Below are 20,007 nucleotides of genomic sequence, written 5' to 3'. Positions count from 1 at the left end.
CATCTCTAATTGTAAATCAGATTTTCTTACTTTTGCTCATGCATTTTTGACCATGAATAAGAAAAAACAACTTCCAATACAATTTTAATTTTTCTACTTAAAAATAAAAATCAAATGTCTTCTTTAATTTCTTATGTACTTTGCCTAACAACCAAAAGAGAAGTTGATCATACTCAACTAAATATATGATTAATATAGTTCAAGCCATTTCTAGATTTATTTCATCAGAGAGGTAGGACATTTCTTCATATTTTACCTCTAATGTGTAAAAATTACAATGGACAGTGCTATACATCACTATTTTTTCCTATAATAATCTTCTGCTACCATAGGTGGAAAACCGAGAAAAAAAACAACATCTTATCTGTGAAGTTCACATTACTACACAGATAAGATGAGAGGAGGAGAATAAAACATATTTAAAACATGTTTAAGTTTGTTTTATTTCATAAACAAAGTCCCTACTTAAAGCAGTAAAAACAGCCATGACTTAATGAGCATAAAAAAAAAAAAAAAAACATCCGGCCACCTTGTCCAGCTTTTGTGAGTAGTTTTAGGACTGCTTTTTCAAAATGAAAACCCAAATAGAATCCATTAAAATGATCAAGTCTACAGATTTTGAATCCAAACAGAAAAATGTCAGCTCTGTCTCCCTAATTGTATAATAGTGTGAGCAAAGTGAAAGCGTAATAGTAGCTGGCCTTTACGGGCTTTTGTATAAAAGCCAAAGGCTCACCTGTGACAATCACTTTAATGCTGCATCTCCTACAGTGAATCGTCTTTGCATAAAAAAAGATGAAAGACGGGGAATGAAAATCAATACTGGGAGGATAGTTACGGCTGGGTGTCAACAAGCGATCGAGAGTCTCTCCCCACATCTCACACCCAGCTGTGAACGATGATGCCTAATATATGGGGTGACCTTCAAAATGTCATAAATGTGTTGTGCAATAAAGTGTCAATATTTGTGGTTATATGGAGCAGGATGACTTTTACAGTAATTGGAACAGCCGCATTAAAAGCTGCGGATCAGTCAACTGATTAAAGACAACCATGCTGGACACCCAGCTAGTGACGTACGGGCGTGTTTGTCTGCGTGTGCGCTCATATCCACCCACCAGAACGGCAGGGACGCACAGACAAAGTAGTGTTTTACCTTTCTTTGGAGTATGTTCAGAGTGTGTGTTTGTGTGTGTGGGAATGTGTGAAGCCCATTTATTATTGAAGGGCTGTTATATGCCAGGAGAGCACACTCTCATCCTCTCAGTAGTGTGTCTTCCTCTTACAGGAGCACTATTAACCCCGACACACAGCGACGGCTGTGTGAGAGAGTGACAGAGAGAGACAGACATGCAGAGCTGCTGTGAGTGTGGTCTGGTGTTTGTCCTGCTTCTAATCTGTGTTTTGGATTTTTTAATTTTAGCCCCATCTGGGGTGGGCAGGTGGGCCACTGTCTGTTACACGATCTGGGGACACGGTGCCAAAAAGGGATCTGTACAGTAGACCGCTTAAAATATGTTTATGAGCAGGCGACTATGGCTACAGTATGGTGCAGTCCTGGACCGAGCACTGGGGGAATTGTATTCCTGTTTATTTATTTATTTTCTGTCTACGGGCCATCTTTTAAATTCATTCAAATGAAAATGCAAAAGAAGAGGGCGGGGGCGCAACTGATGTGTTCACACAGCACTTAAATTATGCAGGAAATTAAATTTTCACCTGTGATATTTTACATACAGTCCCTTTTTTTCTGTGAAATTTGCATCCAGCTTTTCAATATGTTTTCTTCTTCAAAGCCACAATATGTGATTTAATGATATCGCAATTTCCTTGAAGGTTTTTGCAAAATTGATATCAGAGTAGAGTTATTTTTATTGAAACATAATGTTATTGTTTGTATTTTGTTTTGAACCTTAGACCGGATACATGTTTAAAAAATGTAGGTAATTGATTTTCTGTCATGCATCAAGGCTAATACAAGACAAATTGTGATTTTCTTTAATCATGTTTCATTTACAGTCTGCATCTCTGAGGATGCATTGCCCATTTAAGGTATAAATATATTTCAACATCCCCCCCCCCCCCCCTTTTATGCCTCATGTCCAAACTAAAATCAAGTCAGTGGCTTCTTTCTTTCAGGAACAGTTACAAACTAAATACCTTCCTGTTTTTACTACCACGAGTGTTGACCCCTTTCAAGCATTTTACCAACATTTTGAGCATTCACAATGCAAAGCCTCACTTTGCACAACCACAACTGACAGGGCTAATCCATCACACATGTGTAAAATGTAGAATTAATCAATAAATGACATTAAGGAGTGAAAAAAGGTGAAATCAATATCACAAACTCTAATGTTATCAGTAATCTATAGATGGGGTCCTTAGCTGGTCTATTCTCGGGATCCACCACCTCCGCGTCAATGAGAAATCACAACCCACATTTCAGAAATTTCACTTATTCAAAAGGTTTTTTTTAATAAAATAGTTTGGACACGAAATCAAACAAAACATACAGCTAAGCAAAGAGACATATGACAATGGAAGATGTATGTGATGCATTTAAGTGCACTATTGCAGGCCCATTAATATGATGAACACATTTTATTTTATTCTGTTTCCTATGAAAAAGTTTTTTTATGCTGGTTGTTCTCTAGAGATCTAGAAGTATAAACAAATAATTTTGGAAATAGCAGATTTTTTGTCAGGAAATAATACAGTAAATAAGAGGAAATCTCAAGTAAACAACTAAAGTTTGCTTCTTATTATAGCAGTAAAATGAAGAGTAAAATAAAATATGTGTGTTTGTCCGCTTAGGGCTGTTAGATCGCAGACTTTCTGATACTTTTTTTTTTCTTGGCACACTTGCTACTCATGGAAAACATCTCTCTGACCCTCTTTGACAGTTGTAAATAAAGGACAGCCTTCTTTAATGCTACATAGAGCAATGGTTCTCAACTGCTGGGTAGGACCCTAAGGCAGGTCGCCTATAGCTGGAAAAACAACCCAAAATAAACGGTAAAGAACCTTTCCAATTTGGTTTCAGTTCAGAGTTTTTTACAAGAGATCAGAGTAATGATTGACAGCAAGCTAGGATGTTTTAAAAAAGAATTGAGAGATGAAGAAAAGACTAAAATAAGAAAGAAAAAACAATATTTAAAAAAACTATAATAGATTAGACAAATACACTCAAGAAACATTGAAAGTTTGTAAGAGTAATTTGGAAAGATGTAATAAAAACCTTAAAAAACCTGAAGTGCAAATAAAATCACATTACAGGAGACAGTCGCGATTATAAGGAACAAATATAAAAGCTAAAATCCAGGAAAAAAAAATTAAAATGCAATTTTTAGAAGCCCTATGAAAGACGTACGTGACATACATCCACAATTTGTATTCCACACAGTTTTTCTGTGGTAATAAGTACATTTAAGGTTTTTTTCTGCTCAAGATCTCAACTTTATTTCTCTTATTTTTGCACATTAAAACTGGTTATCTCATGGCAATATGCTGATATCTTGAGAACTTCAGAAAATAACCAAAATATGCATTTTTACAGAAAAGGCAAACTATGCATGCATGTCCGCTCAGGGCTTCTGTAATGACGTACTTTTTAAAAATGTCCTGTCTCATTGTTTATCTACGTGTGTCGTTCCATTTGAGGTCCAAACTACAACTTTTGACATCAAATCCCTGAAGTTGTTGACATTTTATATGTGTTACATGATTTCAGATTAATCTGCAATAACTTTATGGCCAAGTCCTGGTCAGAAGATGTCTTAAAAATTCAACTGATGTAAGAATGTAAGTCTTAGTCATCAATAAGTGAGTCCAGATGAAAAAAAAAATGTTATTTCAAACAATGAAAAGCAAACCTGGAGTCTGAATTGCTTGTGATAAACAAATCTCCAGGTGGGAAGCAATTGGATGTACCTTCAATATGAGATAATGTACTCCAATTTAAGACACTCTACAAGTCTGATTTTTCCTGGTTACCTGCTTCAGGCCTTATTTTTTTGCTTTTCTTTAACTAGGGCGCTTACCTGCAAGTAAATTATATATTTTTTACTGAAATTCAGACAAATACACTAAAATTGGACTTTTTACTGTGTAAGGTGGTGTTGGCGGATCCTGAGGCCGACCAGTTGAGAACCACCACCATGAAGCACACGAGTTTTGCTTTCCCACTTTTTCCATGCAACATCCTGTGTTGTTTAAAAAGTATGAGAAAGGACGATATTGAAACATGAGCCACACGTATACCATCTGCCTTTAAACCCTAAAAATCTCCTGGCTTCTTCCCCCCTCACCCGTAAACAGAAATGAACAGCGACCGAGCCCGAGTAGCAGCAGCTGGTATTTAGTATCTGCGTATTGTCACAGACTTACATTTAGGTTGCCTTTCAGTCTCACTTGTGATAAATAGCCTTCAGCCTGATAGCAGTGCTGCTGAATGGAGTTGTGTGTTTAGTGTCAGTGTGGAAGAAGACTTGCTGACTTGGGTCTTTCCATTCTGTAAACCTTATTTGACTCCCCAACAGAGAAGGGGCGGGATGGGGTGGGGAGCGGCAGAAAAGAAAAGATTAGGCTACTGTTAAAAATGTCCCTCATTGTGTGGCGTGGTTGCCTAAGTGGGCCGCTCCATTTTGATTTTTTTTTTCTTTCTTTCTGGCCTCCTACGTATGCACATACCAAATCATGTGCCAGATTAGAAAATAAATAACATTTTTAGCCGTATTTGTGCTGCTGTGGGTCATGTCCATATGGACATGCTGAATATTTCTCTCTTTTTTCTACCATGGAGGCCACAGACTCTGTTAATATGCGTTTATGATGAAAAATAGCAATGTACACAAGGGACAAAATCAGGGCTTGGCTTGAGCGGAGCGATACTGAAGAAAAAAATGGCATTGCGATATTTTCTCTCAGCGATGTATATGGTGATATGAACAAATACATTATCACAGTTAAATGCAGTGAGTTTATAGGCTTTAATATGGGCAGGCAATGTATGAATAATAAACTTTTTATGACCTTAGGCCTGACAGAAATATATGTTGCACTTTTAAATATTTTTCAAATATTTATCAAAGATATTAAGTAGTAAAGAATCTCTTACAGCTCTGTAACTAATACTATTTGCAACATGTCCCCTTTAAAATCTGAATAAGTCTAAATTGGCATCATTAATACTCTGGTATCATCACACAATATCAAACTGGTATTGGATGACTTCCATATTACTCAGGCCTCACTTAAAGGTTCAGACATGAATGTTTCTGCAAATATCCCACTAGCAGGCTACTCTGACATTGCTAATGCTAATTAAAAGGATCAGTATGTAGTAAGATATAGTTATTCCTGATAATACTGCTTTTATGACAATTATAACTGTCACTGTGGCAATAGCAGAAACAATATTTGCATGAATTTATAGCTCGGGCAGACATGGATCTACCAACATTTGGATTTTCTACATGAGTCTGGTTCTACTGTAACTTTGGTATGTGTTGTTCAGTGCCATGTGCATGGTGGATGAACGTAAGGTCTTTGCAAATGAAATAACATCACAGGGGATGGTTTAGACCTGCTGTGTCTTGATAAAATTAGTCAGTTTAACTTTATTTATAAAGCACATTTAGAAAAAAAAACAGATGGATTTATTACAAATGTACACACAATGAGTGGAAAAGCATTGCTTGTTTCAATGAAATAATTTCTCTTATTAATTGCGTTAAATTGTAATGTACTGTTACCTTGGTTATTTCTGCCATTAAGATCTCAAAGTGCACACCAGTTGCACCCCCACCCTCCTCATTTACACTTTTATTTTAATGAATTTTAAACATGAAGATGCATAAATGATATGTTTATATTGAGTATATATTTATTTATAAATGTGATTACTTTATAACATTATTGTCCCATTCAGCACACTTTGGTTTAGCCACTGCAGGGTCCCCCTGCTAACACATTGATGTAAAATTAGTACACCACTGTACCTTAACACCCAGACAGGTCAGTTGACAAATCTTCACCTTGTGATATCCAGTATTTCACTTTTACATGTTTCTTTATGTCCTTTGAAACCCATACCAACTTCCTCTTTCCACTGTTAAGGTCATGCTGTGATCTTTAACTAATGTTAAGTCCCTTCATTCATTTAAAATAAAGGCAGGCCTTTACCCTTCCCCTTAGTTTAAGACTGTCCAAAAATAAAAAGTGAAACAAAAACAGCTTTTAATGCTAAATATTGGAATTTCAAGATGCAACAAATAAAGGAGATTAATTTTAAATATTCACTATATTCTCCATTAAATAATGGGGCTTGTGCTTCCTGATTTTGTTTTGACTCCTGATAGTAATTGACTTGAGCTCGTGTAGTGCTTTTCGAGTCACATGACTACCTGAAGCACTCTTACACAACAGGTTACGCCTACATATTCACACCCTTTCACTGCCCATTCACACACTGATGGCAGAGGTTGAGAATTGGCCATCAGTATTAGGTGATCCCATTCAAATGCATCCATACCCATTTACACACCATCAATGGAGTTAAGGGTTGACGTGTTCGAGGACACATTGACATGTGAGTGTAAGGACAGGGATCAAACCCACAACCTTTCAACAACCTACTGACCCACAGACGCCCCATTAGAGACCATCTGATGGCTGCAGTGCACTGAGTTAGATCATATTTAATTTCTATTAATTTTTCTTTTAATGTTCATTTATTACATTGGTGATATATTTTTTTCTATATCAGGATGTCACACTTACTGGAAGAAAACATGTTAAGAGGAACACAAAAGACAATTTCAGTGGGAGGGCAGGGCTACATAAGGTGAACAAAAACTAGGGAAATAAATATTTATTTTTTCCTGGATTTTTTGGGGGCTTTTTGCCTTTATTCAGATCGCACAGCTGAAGAGAGACAGAAGATATAGGAAGAGAGCGAGGGAAATATGCATTAAGACCAGGTATGGATCCTGAGACCAGGACGTTGAGGACTCTAACCTCTGTATTTGGATGCCTGCTCTACCAACTGAGTTAAACCAACTAAATAATGATATTAGGACTGCCTAAACCCTCAGGGGTTTTCTCAGGGCCTTTCAGTTGTAATTTTTACTCTCATTTTGGCAGTTATTGTGCTGAGATGAGAATATTTGACAAAGATGTTCATTTTTAATGATTTAGGGAATTTCAGTGTCCACAATGTGTTGACAATACTTTCCACTGTCATGACAAAAAACTGACAGTCTTACCCCTGGAGCCCTTTTTGGCCCCATTGACTGGCATTAAAACCTCTTTTTTTACACTGTACTGCCATTTCAGTATAGACAGATGAAATCCTGTTAATTCCTCTGGTAACCTGTCGTTCAGAGGCAAAAAAAATTGCACAAGAAAATGTCATCAGATGTCGTCATTTTTGCAGGTTTGCAGAAAGGCATTGTGGGAGATAATAACCTTGTTTGAACTGATAGGATGTAACAGCGACTGAGCCAGTGGAATAAATTATTTCAACTAAAACTTTTTGGTTGTTTTCTATGGATGTCAGAGTCTGGTGTGTATGTTCTGTGTATTGATAAATTAGTGTATGTGTGTGTGATTGTGTAGCCACCGAGCAATGCCAGTCTTTGTCAGCTATAGATAGAGAGAGAAAGGGAAGGAGCCACAGGCCAGATTTGAATCTAAGCTGTCCATTTCAAAGACAACAGCATCTCTACATGCAGCGTTTGGCCATAACCACCAACTAGCAGTGTCCTTGATGTACATTTTTTCTGAGAATTTCTCTGATTTCTCAGATCAGTGTTACCCAGTTCCCAAAGCTCATACCCTCTCACATTGACAGTTTCCAGCAAAGATTTTAGACAAATAAATTTTGATATAGAAAGGATAAAAAAGGAAAATTTGCAGATGAATGTCTCCTTTGTTATAAAATGGTTAAAATCAGTCATGACAGTTCTGAGTTGTGTGGGTTGATGTTGAACCTCCTGCACAGTGACGTCCATCAAATGCTATTGGAACAAGTACAGATATTTTTAATTTAACAGCTACACGATATAAGACAAAGGAAGCATCTGTTGTGTATTCTGTTTTTCTTTCTCTTTTGTTTTGAACTTAACTGTGTTGCTCAGGCCTTTAAAAATCCTCCTGACTGTCAGCACATCACAGGCTCTTAACCATCCGTACAACGAGGCCACCGTGTACAATCTGATGATGAAACCCTCACCTCAGATTATGCTGCTGTCAACACATTCCCAGGTTGTCGTCAGTCATCTTTAGATTCATATTCGGGGAGGTGATTGTGTTGATAACAGACTGCTGTTGCACTAAACTGTGCATCATCGTTTTTTGGTGCGCGGAGGAAGCGGCAGAGGGCGGGGTCAAAACCGTTATCACCCTATCATATCTCTGACAGCTACCTGTCAAAATCAGGTCGCAGGAAGAGATGCGAGGAGATGCTGTGATGCTGACACAGCCAAATCTACCTCTCTGCTTTTTTTCTTCTTTCTGTCTTATTTTGCATTGTTAATTTTACAGCATATGCTTAATAAGAATGGTGATGATGGAGAGGATAAAAAAAGAAAAACAGGAGGAGAAAGGAGAGGCGGTGGTGGCGGTGGTGGTGCAGGTGGTTGTGTTTGAGTTAAAGGGGGTGTATCTCAGGACTGTGGTGTTTCCAAAGAAAGTGAAAAGCTTATGAACTGTCAGCGTTCTGTCAGAGAGAAAAATGTGCAGCCTGTGAACCCGTTTGATGTGCTTGACTTTGTGTGGCGTTCGCACATTTGAGCAAAGGGAAGCAGGGGACAATGAGAGACAGACAGAAGAGAAACACGGAGTGAAAAAAAAAATACAGTGTTGTGATGTGAGGGGGGTGGTTTTGAAGTGGCACTTAACACACCTTCCATTTGTCTCTCCCTCCTTGTCTCTGTGTGCGCTCCAGATGTTGGGGAGGACCTGGCGAAGGCAGCGGGGAGCATCCAGCCGTCTCTGTCCCAGCACCGTGAGAGGAGCCTGGCCTCGTCCTCCAAGGATTGCCCCTACTGTGGCAAGTCCTTCCGCACCTCCCACCATCTCAAAGTCCACCTGCGGATACACACAGGTCAGTGCACTCATGATTTCACACCTCCAGTTAACTCCAGACACAGAGGGCATCTCTCCAGCAATTAAACATTTATTTCTTCATGCAAAATTTACCAGACTACTTGTTCTGACATTACGTCTGGGGTTAGACTGACATACTGGTCCATGAACACTGGCCTACACAGACGTATGTGTCTATGGGCCTTAGCTGTAGATGAGCTGGTTTCATATTCAGAGTTTGGGTAATGGGGTACAGAGATTGCATTTGCCTTTCAGGCAATAATCTCATGCATTATGAACTGCTAGCTTTAGTTATCATATTACTGTTACTAATCAACTATCTTGTAGCTTGAGTTCCTTGAAGTTCTCTAACTAGCTGCTTAACCCCCTACATACTGTATGTGCACTTCTGTCACAACTGTGTCCATCTAAAACCATCCAAGCTGTACATTAATGGCCCGCTAACCTCTTTACACCTCTGGTGAGTTTATTATTTTGGGTGGAAAAGTCTTTTCATTAAAAACTAAACTCCATAAAGTATATTAACTAATCAGTAAGCCAGGTTATCTGCTAGAATGGCACACACACTGATATCAGCATGGGTGTGGGTATCAAATCAAACTACTTATACTCCACTCATAAAACATGTAAAATACTGTACTTGATATCGGCATCATACTCGCTTTTCATTAGGCAGAACCACACAGTTGGACCGCATTGAAGTGATGTTTGCAGTCTGATTATATTTTAGGTAAATAAGGATAACTAAAGCTGAGCACACTGCAAACAATGCACTGATAATTTGTCAAAAGAGATGGTGATAAACAACTTCTTGAAATAAAGCAAATTTTCACAATAAATTCAGGTATTAATAAATAATCAGATTTGTCCTCAGGAATGTTTTATATTTTGGTATTCCATAAGTATTCAAATATTACTTGAAAAAAGTGGTTGGTGGACTGCCAGTTTATATTTCAAGGATGAGTTTCACATGTGGAGGGAAAAAAATCTTTAAAATAAAAAATCTAAAAATAAGAAATAGACAGGATCAATGTCAAGGTCAACTTTTGGAAAAAAAAACTCAATTTTGATTGATTAGGATTAAGAACTGTAAGAAACCAAACTCAAACTTTTTTTTTCAGTTGAAGACATTGTCATTTTTACAAGTGAAATCATGAAATTATCAGGTTCAGAAGTCATACATTGTGAGTTATTTTAACTCAATAATCTCAAAAGTTGTAAATTTTCTTCTTATAAATTCAGGTCTTAAAATCAACAATTTAAAGTTTTTTCCATCTTACATTTTCACAATTCAATTTTAAAAATTCGAAAATAAGAAAAAGGTATTTGCCAGACTACTTGTAAGTAAACTCAATGGTAGAAATGACAGTCACGACTGAAAATCCAAGGCACTCTGATGTAATAAAACTTATGAATTGAACAGAAATGTCTACACGTTTTTACTCCAGTGAGTCTTCATCTGGACATAGTAGGCAGGTAGAGAACAGGTGTTTCAATACAATTAAGGTCTTGTGTCACAAAATCACATAGCAAAGGTCACCATAACAGTGGAAAACATTAGTCATAAACAGCAGACGTCACAAAGTACAAAAAACACAATCTTATAGCACAATAAATTGTTCATTCTAATATACAGAATAAAAGGGCTAGCAGTAGTAGTCACCACGACAAACATCAATACAGACTTAAAAAAAGTGACTTCAGCTGACTACAAAGCCAAAGAAGTGCAGAATTCAACAGCATAATCACTATAAACGTCAACCACACATCAGAGGTATGAAGCTCTGGCCTCACTGCAAATCTGAGTGTGCATTAAAGTATACATAGCAAAGTACAGAATATAAGCAGCCACGTCCCAAAAGACAACGACATTTGCCAGAACATCTGAAGGTGAGCTAAAATCATGGTAAACCCATGACTGGATGGAACTGTAAGGCAAAAAGAACGGTTAAAAATGACGTAGGGTCATGGTAACAAACGAAATACGTCTGAAAGTAAGCAACCCAGGTGGGCAGAGCTTAGTGGTACAATGCTTCTCGCTTTAATCGACTTCAGTTAGGTTGTACTGTAAGGATACCAAGAGAACTACTCTGCTTCTCTTAACATGAATCAGATCTTTCCAAGGACATGCCAAGGGAACATGCTAATGCAAAGGTAGTGATGCTGACATCAACCAAGTAGCTGAGGCTTAGTCTGAGACAATATCACCAACAAAAGCAGATGTTTATACACTTAATGCAGCCTTTTTTAACTTAATGAGCATTTAAGAGAGGTCATTATTAGGACAAGGATTTGTGCTGATGTGGGCAGATGGAAGTTTCACTTTATATTTTTGATTAGCAATTAATTGTTGTTGTCAGGTGCTGTTATGGAGTAAGGCAAATATAATGTCACTAGTAGTCTTACTTGTGACTTTCACAAGTTTTTGAAAAACGCAATGTTTTACCTTATGAAAAGGAACTATCACTGTGAAGAATTCATTTTTAAAAAGATAACTGCCTCAGCATTATTCATATCAGCTCTGTAACTGATAGTGCATTAGGTGGGTCTTACTAAAATATGCTTTTCAGGACATTTGATAAGGGAAAAAATAAAGACAGCATGAAAAACACAGACAGGGAGGGAGAAATAAAACAAGAACCAGATGAAAAGCAAGAGATAAAGAAACAAAGGGGGAGAAAAGGGAAAGAAAGAAAGAAAGAAAGAAAGAAAGAAAGAAAGAAAAAGGAAGACCTAGTTACAGTAGGACTACCTCCGTCTAAATTAAAGAGCACAGATGGTCACGCTCTCCACATCACAGTATCACAGTGTCCTGAAAAGAAGCAGTAACATAAGAGTCCAGTGATCCCAGTTCATCACTGACACATACTGTAATTCTCACCTAAGTCATAACCCTGTTAGTCCCACAGACATTTCCACACACTTTTATCAGATGTTTGAGCGTTCTGCATTTTTTCAAATCGACATCAAGACAAATAAATCCTTGGATTCATAAGTAGGAATGTGTGTTTCCTAACAGTGTCCCTCATTGAGGCTTAAGGCTGTTATTATTCCCCTTTTTTCAAACTCATCATTTCATTGAGCTCTAATTAACACAACAAGGGTTCAGTGTCCTCCGATGACATCACTCAGAGGGCAATTTCACACTCGCTAACTCTCAATAACTTTCAAGCCAAAACAAAGCCGGCCTGTCCACAGTTTGGGGATATGCGTGAGAGGATGTGTCTAATAGATTTAGCTCTGAGCTGTTCACTCTCTGCCCATACATCTCACCAAGCAGATCCCAGGCAGCTCTGCGATAACCTGTCCGCTGGTTTGTTTCTGCGAGGTTAAGGCTGCAGCCAGAGTAATGTGGGCTGTGGATGGAAGCCAGGGTTCTAACCCTCTGCAAGGTACAAACGCCCCAGTGAATATCCAGGTTAAAGTCACAATTAGAGCAAGCTGAGGTCACCTTACAACAAGGGCGCCTGCCTTTAGCTGCTGGGCCTGCTGTGGAAGTTTGAAGGGTGTTTTTTTTCTCCTTTTAGTTGGTCAAGTGTTGCAGGCAAAGACTCTGTTTACATGATGATTTCAGACTGAAACGGATTACCTTTTGATGCATTTATTTGCTAGAAAACAGGACTCAGAATGCAAACTTAAGTCATTCCTATTTGAATCACGGATACAAATGCACATCCTAAAACTAATAGACTTGAGAAATAAGAATGGATAATAACATGCTCCACTCCCATGTTAATGCAGTTTTTGGTAAGAGAAAAATATAAGCATTTAACTCACCCTCCCTTCTGTCAGTCAAATATTTGCAGCCCTCAATTCTGAAGCAGTTCTCAAAAGGCAGAGTCAAACCATCCTGACCTTTTTTATTTCTACTCTTCACAATGAAGTAATCCTCGAGTGCCAGATGAGACTCAGCGGCTAAAATGGAGCAAAATCAATGCTTACTTTTCTTCTTATTCTTCCTTTCGCCCTCCATTTGTCTGTGCTCTTAAAAAAAGATGTAAAAGACCATCTGTGCTGCCCAAGATTTCCTCAAAAGAAGCCCACTCTACCTAGATGGCTGGAACAGCAGCATACCAACACATCTTGTTTGTACCTGTAATAAATAGGGCATCCAGGTCAGAGTCAGGGACATCGGTGGGTTTTGGGGGCATCTGGTATCTGGTGGTGAAAGCTGTGATTTATGTGTGCTTTGAGTAGTACAGTAAGGATACCCATGAGGGCCATATTTTATCATGGAGGAAGCAGAAAGCTCAACCCAGGCCTGGCGTTAACTCACTTGGCAAAACACACACAGACATGTAGGCCCATCTAATTCCATTTACACAGCATCTTTTTGAATTATCCTTCAACATATAGGGGGATACTGTAACGTAATAATCCAGAGCCCTTTACACCTCGGAGCTAAAGGTTAGTAAGGTTGTTTTCTTTTGGAGAGGAATGTATTTCTGGACACTGGCCTGTCTAAGCACAGCTTTAGTACAGGGGAAAACAGCTTGATGCATCCCCAACATGTGGCCTTTAAATCACTCCTATAACCTAATCATACCAGCTCCACTGTGACATCCTGATTACATCCACAAGATGACTTTTACAGTGGCTAAAGATCCTCTCTGTGCTCTGGTGACAATGCAGAGAAATTCACAGATGACAGCCGAGCTCCCCTTCATCCTAATGCAATGTGAGTGACACAATGGAGTTGCTTACCAAGCCGGTCGAGGCAGCATTGTGCAACGCAACACGGAGATTAATGAGCGCCTAACAGCAGCTTGAAAGGAATGAAGTGAATTTAAATTCCTCCAAAAGTTAAAGAGCTAATGTTACAGTATTAATTTCCTCTTGAACAGTGAGTGGGAAAATATCCATTAGCAAAATTAACCACAGTTTTCTAGGTAGCTAACATTGTGCGGCTGTGCTGCTACAGTGTGGGGCCACAGCTAATGAACACACTGCAGAGGGTGATATTTCATTATACAAATTAATGCTCACATTTTAATGGGAAAGTCACATAATGAATCTAGGCTTCAGTGACAGCAATTAGAGGCCCAGATTGTCCCCTTCTGGACAAGGCACTATTTAGCAGTAAGCAGCTGTGTGTAAAAAATAAAAAGGTCCTCGCTCTTGACAATAGCCACACATAACTTCAGGCAGAGCCGCATAACCAATAAGAGTCCCAGCTCACCTTTAAATGAGGCGAGGGGGAGACAAAGAGAGGGAGGAAGAGAAGAGGGAGAGGGAGGACTTTGCCCATGTCACTTAACCTTAACCTAACCTTGTAATCAGAATGAATCAAGAGGGACCTGTGATCTCCCTCTCCATTCCTCTCACTACTATGCTGCTTCTTTTTCTCCTCCTCTGACTTTAACTATGTCCTCCCTGATACATTTTCTCTTGCCTACATTGCATTTGTCATGTGGTGCACACTTACATCCAGATCTCATTCATTTTTACCCCTTTACTTCCCCTTTTGCAGCAATAAGTTTCCAACATGTTGTAACTGCAGACATCTCCTCTGTGCTGTAGAGCTGCACTGTTGTCCCAATAGTATAAGAAATAAGGTCTATCTGCATTAAGGCATTAATCACGATTATATCAAAGTCCAAGATTAACATGTTAAATGTTTGAAATTGGAATAACTGCATGCTATATTGTCTATTTAGAAGCAACATAGTGATGCTAACATCCCAAGGCAACAGCTGGGTACTACTCACCTAAGGATGCTTTCATGTTAGAGGGCTGGGCTTGGATCTGAGTGCACTTGAGCCCAAAGTCCACTTCCATTTTATCAATGTAGATGCAAAAGTATTAAGCCAAGTTCGCTTGGAGAGGAGGTCTTAGGTATAGCTCATTTGGACTCAGGCATAGTATCCAGGGGATGTCAATGCAACAATGCCTCATTATGATATGTATAGCTGAGCATCTTGGAAATACTCAAAATATTCATAACAGATCACGTAAAAGTTTTTAAGTCATGAAAAACTCAAGTTAATATATATAATTTACATGTTCTCATCTACTGCCACTTTCCCTTATTGCTTTCACATAGTTTGATTTAGAACAACCATGCCACCCAAAGAAAGCTAATTTGATTGGCTAAAAGTAACAAACTCTGAAAGGTGCAATTTGACCCAGAGAGTGCTCTTCCACAGAGTTTAGTTCATCATCCTTGCAATGTTAATGTCAGTCCCCACACGCAGGGCTTCTCTGAGTGAGCAAATTCACTCATGGTGTTAAAGTGTCAAATACCCAAAAGCATTCAGATTAAGGGATGATTGTCAAATAATCTGAGTACAATTACAAAAAATATTTCAACTGATTGATTACTGTTCATTTAAAACTAAAGATATGTTCCATCAAGCCAGAAAAATAGAGCTGAAATAGCTGCTTTGGATTTTAAAGTTAACACAACCAGTAGCAGGATGGACGGTTGCTTGCATGAAACATGAAACAGCCGTTTGTCACCGTGTTTGCTTCCTCTTCTTTGTTCTTCTTGGAAGATTTGCAAACCAGCCCCCCATCTCCAGTATTAGACTTTGCATATACAAAATTGTGCTTTGGCCTGAAACAAAGTCACGAATGTAAGAGTAGACCAGTGGGAGAGCAAGGACATCGTGCAAAAGGCATTCTTACTGTCATCCTCTTGGCACAGACAGTGATGTAAGATAAGGACACCACAGCACCTTTGAGTGTCTAATTTAACAATAATTGACTTGCAGACAGCCCAGTGGATGAGTGACATCAACAGTTTGCCCTTTTTACAGTCACTTTTGATATTTTATGTACTTTTCTATCCATTGCTAGCTCTTTTTTCTATAGATGAGCTAAGGCCCAAAATAAAAGCAGATCTTTTCCAAACAGGAAGTGAATTACCCTTAGCATAAGACAGTATTACAAAGTTAAAACATGAAAAAAAAAATAAATAAATAAAAAATAAAAACTTGTCTAAAACAAGTAAAACATGTATGCCTGAGGAATCTCACGTTATCTGGGATCACTGGACTTCAGTGAGTCATTTTGTACATGAACTCCTGCATATTTCTAAATATATAACTGTTTTAATGACTGTATTTGACAGGATAAAAACTCTGAAACTGTCTCCCACCACTAAGTCATGGTTCAAACCACACCAGTATTCAAGTGCAGCTCTCATTTAAACAAGATAGAAGTCAAGATAATGCATTTCTTCATATTCAATTGATTCCTAAGTCAAGACACTGGTTTGAATTGCTTCACATTGTTAATATGGAAAAAAAAAAATACCACAATTAATTTGGTATTACTGAGCCCTATTAAAACAGAAAATTGAGACATACAATTTGTACTGGGTGAGGTTGAAAGCCATCAAATGTTGAAAGTCTTTGCAATATAAATTTTGAGTCAATCTGATGCAGAGGCGTAGCTAGGGATTTTGGGCCCCCAGAAAGAATATTACACAGGGCCCCCCTTAACCAGCTAGCCAACCAACAAATGTTTCATCCCTTTTATAAATATCTATGCATTTAAATACATCTCTGAACTGTAATTTCCCAATATTTAACCAAATTTTACTATGGTTATACTTACTTGCATTATTTCACAGTGCTGGGCTATACCATTTGGACGTTTTTAAGGGAGGGGCAGGGGCCCCCCAGTATTTTATTTCACTCTTTTTGTTACAAATTTCAGTCTGTTGACCAATTCATTTAGAGGCTTTTGATTCAACAATGACACTATATTACTATGAAAAAAATCAATTAAAACACATTTTTTATTGCAGGCTTCTAAAGGGCCCCTCCCTGCTGTGGTCCTGAGTAATCAGTACTCCCCCCCCCGTGCTACACCAATGATCTGATGTAGACCATCCTGTTAATACTGGACAGCTGAATGTCTTAATCTGGGACAAAACAAAGTGTTCAAAAATGTACTACTCCTATTTTAGTAATATTCCCCAAGAACAACAGCTCTTGTATTTTTGAGCTGTTTGTCAAAGATTAATATAATTTTCAGAAAGGGGAGGGGAGTAAAAAAGCACAGTAACAAGTATTAGCGAGTTTGTTCAATTTACAAAACATATTTATGAGAAAAACATTTAAAAATGGCAGTCTTATCTCTTAATTCATGATGCTTGCCTTTGAGCGGAGACACCAATGCATCTCCAAACACTCATAAAGTAAATCTAAGGTGTCACTTTGCCCTCTGAGGCAAATGAACTGTTAACCTAAGCAGATATACTTACAACAGATGTAAAACAGCTTTAACACATTATTCAGCCTCTCAAACATCCACATGGTGTTTTTTCCATCCTTTCAGCCAAAAGGAAATTTATCTTCCAGCATGTCATATCTATTAAGCCATTTTAATTGCCCTTCTGTCCAGGTTTGGGGTATTTATCTTTACTTGTTTCTATGACAGTGTCACAATTCACACAAAGCCAGATGAAAGCAGCTGATGCTATATGAACATGCTTTGGAGGAGTAGATCCAACCAGTCCTATCAGGATAAGGCTGATTTATATCCACAGAGGTGTCACTTAGATGTTTATGAGCTTTAGTTTTCCCCCTCATAGCTAAGGAAGCTGAAGAAGAGCACTTTCAAGATTGTCAGGAACAAAATGTTCAACAGTAGTTTTACAAAGCAGGGATGGACCACAGCAAAAAAAGTTCACCGCTCTATTTTTAACACCCAAATAGTAATTTTCTGGTTTTGTGGCGGCAGTGATCTGTCATGTGGCTGGGAGGTTGTGCTGTTTGCGCTGATATCAATTAAAAGTGGATTAACGGGTACATAATGACCTTTAGCAGTAAATTGTGTGTAATGTTGCAAGGCAGGATACAGTATATTCCCCAGATGTCACACCAGGCCCCTGACGTATGATGGAGCAGATGTCTTAGCCAGTCCAAATGGCCCTCTAAGACACAAACACACATAGACACAGGCTCAGGCCTACGAGCATGCATAAACATGTGTTCACACTCACTCCAAATGGTGCACGCACAACACGTACGTAAACACAAGTGAATGCTGAAACGCACTTGTTGTGCTTCTTGCTCGCTCCAGATGTATTTAAATACTTAATTTTAATGGAAAACTGGAATTAACTGATAAGTCTCTGAGGGCATTTGTATTTATTTTCAGTTTGCCTTACTCCGTAAACATCAAAAGAGAGTGTCAAGCATACAATCTACTGGGCTTTTCATTCTCATTTTTAGATATGTAGATGGTACATTAATCTTTATTTTCCCCCCATGAACATTAACAACCTCTTATAAAGGAAGAAAAGACAGTGGAGGGGAAAAAAAGATCAGATCAGTCTAATTTCTGTCTAATTTGGCTCCTAGAATATCATTTTGTCCAGTTAGAGGAATTGAGAATGATCATTTGCATCAGGGACGTTTCCTTATTAAATCAGCACTGAGCCTCTGTTCGGCAGCTCACAGGAGAAGCACTTATTGGGTTAAAAGCTCATCTCGTATGGTTTATTTTAAATATACTCTATGCCTCATAGCCACTCTAGCGTAAGAGAAAAGATATCAAATCACTGTCTTTCTATCTATAGTCAGGGCTATCTGTCTCTCTGCACGCTTCCTCTCCCCCTTTTTGTCTCTCTCTCTCTGCTCTTTTCAGCATTTCCACCTTCAATTTTCTTTTGTATACCCTCCTATTCGTTTCTCTGCTGTATCAATATTGTATTGAGTTGGTGTTTGTGGCCCTGTATTTGAGAACTCTGCAGTAGGTCTGCAGATCGCAGAGTCTTTTTCTGGAATGGTGCCCTCTAAATAATGATAAATTACTTGAGCAGTATGCCATTTGCTAATTATATCCATGATTTACTACACAGCCCGACTTAAATCATTCAAACCAGCCTTGCGTAACAATGCCTTTTTTTCCTTTATAAAATGCTTTCCATGTGTATAATCTAAACATTTTATGCCCATATACTGTACACTGTATGGAAATGTGCATACATGCAAAAAAATGCAACAATGCCCTTTTTTTTCCCCTTTTTCCACCGTCCCTCCCTCTCTTTTCACACAGCCGCAATCATCCCTATGGCAAAAAATCCACTCTGGGAAGTTTTATATGTATATATTTAAAGAAATAAAATCAAGCTTTGTGTTTTCCCCCCTTTGTTTCATTGTTTAATGAATCCAAATCTGGCTCAGACTCCAAGCCTATTATAATTGCTAGCAGGATGTGTTCTATTTCAACATAAGTATCATTCCAATGGAAGATCCACTTCTGGCAGGAAAAATGCTGGTGTTTTACCATTATCAGGAATATTCATGAATATGGATGTGCAGCATAAATAAATATATATGTAAATGTTACACAACATATTCACCCTTCTTTACAATAAAATGAATCTCTTTGATGTGTTGGTCTTATAGTGAATCATATTGTTCTTTTTCACTCAACCTACATGTGGTTTGCATATGTCGCCTGCACATTTCTTTTCCTTTTTTTCATGATGCATCATAGTCTTTCCTCACTCAACTAGTCTGTGCCAGTGGTCAATGTGATCTTGTGCTGCTGCTGATTTATGAGTCCCAAGATAAACTGCAAATAGGGAATGTCCGAGAAATTGCACTCTCATTGCCAAGGCATGGGACTGACAGCAACCAAGGCCAGAGAATAGGCCTGATGACCCCGCTGCAGGCCGATACACACCTATGCAAAACTGCGCACGTGCAATCAGAGTCCCGGTCCTGTGAAACCCCAGCTCTCACTCATGCAAACACAGATAGCATCGAGACAGTTTTGTTGTCAGCGGAAAATATTATCTCTTGTAGTGGACTGAAAGCACCATATGGTGAAATGTTTTTTATGGTGTTGATGTGAGTGATGGCTCACTTGGCGGGGCTGGATCGAGCTGGATCGACCCATATTCAGATGCCTACTCCACACCCCCCCAACACACCC

At 38.5% G+C, this 20,007-nt stretch overlaps 1 protein-coding gene across 4 annotated transcripts in view; it reads left to right on the top strand.

Annotated features, from left to right (window-relative positions):
• znf536 (zinc finger protein 536) overlaps positions 1–20,007 on the top strand; it is a 365,283-nt gene that overhangs the window by 256,296 nt on the left and 88,980 nt on the right. For all 4 annotated transcript variants that reach the window (XM_041784365.1, XM_041785223.1, XM_041783656.1 and 1 more), the window contains one exon: positions 8,951–9,109. In XM_041784365.1, coding sequence (XP_041640299.1) covers positions 8,951–9,109 — 159 coding nt within the window. The remainder of the gene's footprint in view (positions 1–8,950; positions 9,110–20,007) is intronic.

This window comes from Cheilinus undulatus, linkage group 1 (genome assembly GCF_018320785.1).
Source record: "Cheilinus undulatus linkage group 1, ASM1832078v1, whole genome shotgun sequence".
In the NCBI taxonomy this organism is placed as follows: domain Eukaryota; kingdom Metazoa; phylum Chordata; class Actinopteri; order Labriformes; family Labridae; genus Cheilinus; species Cheilinus undulatus.
This window is presented reverse-complemented; position numbering and strand designations above follow the sequence as displayed.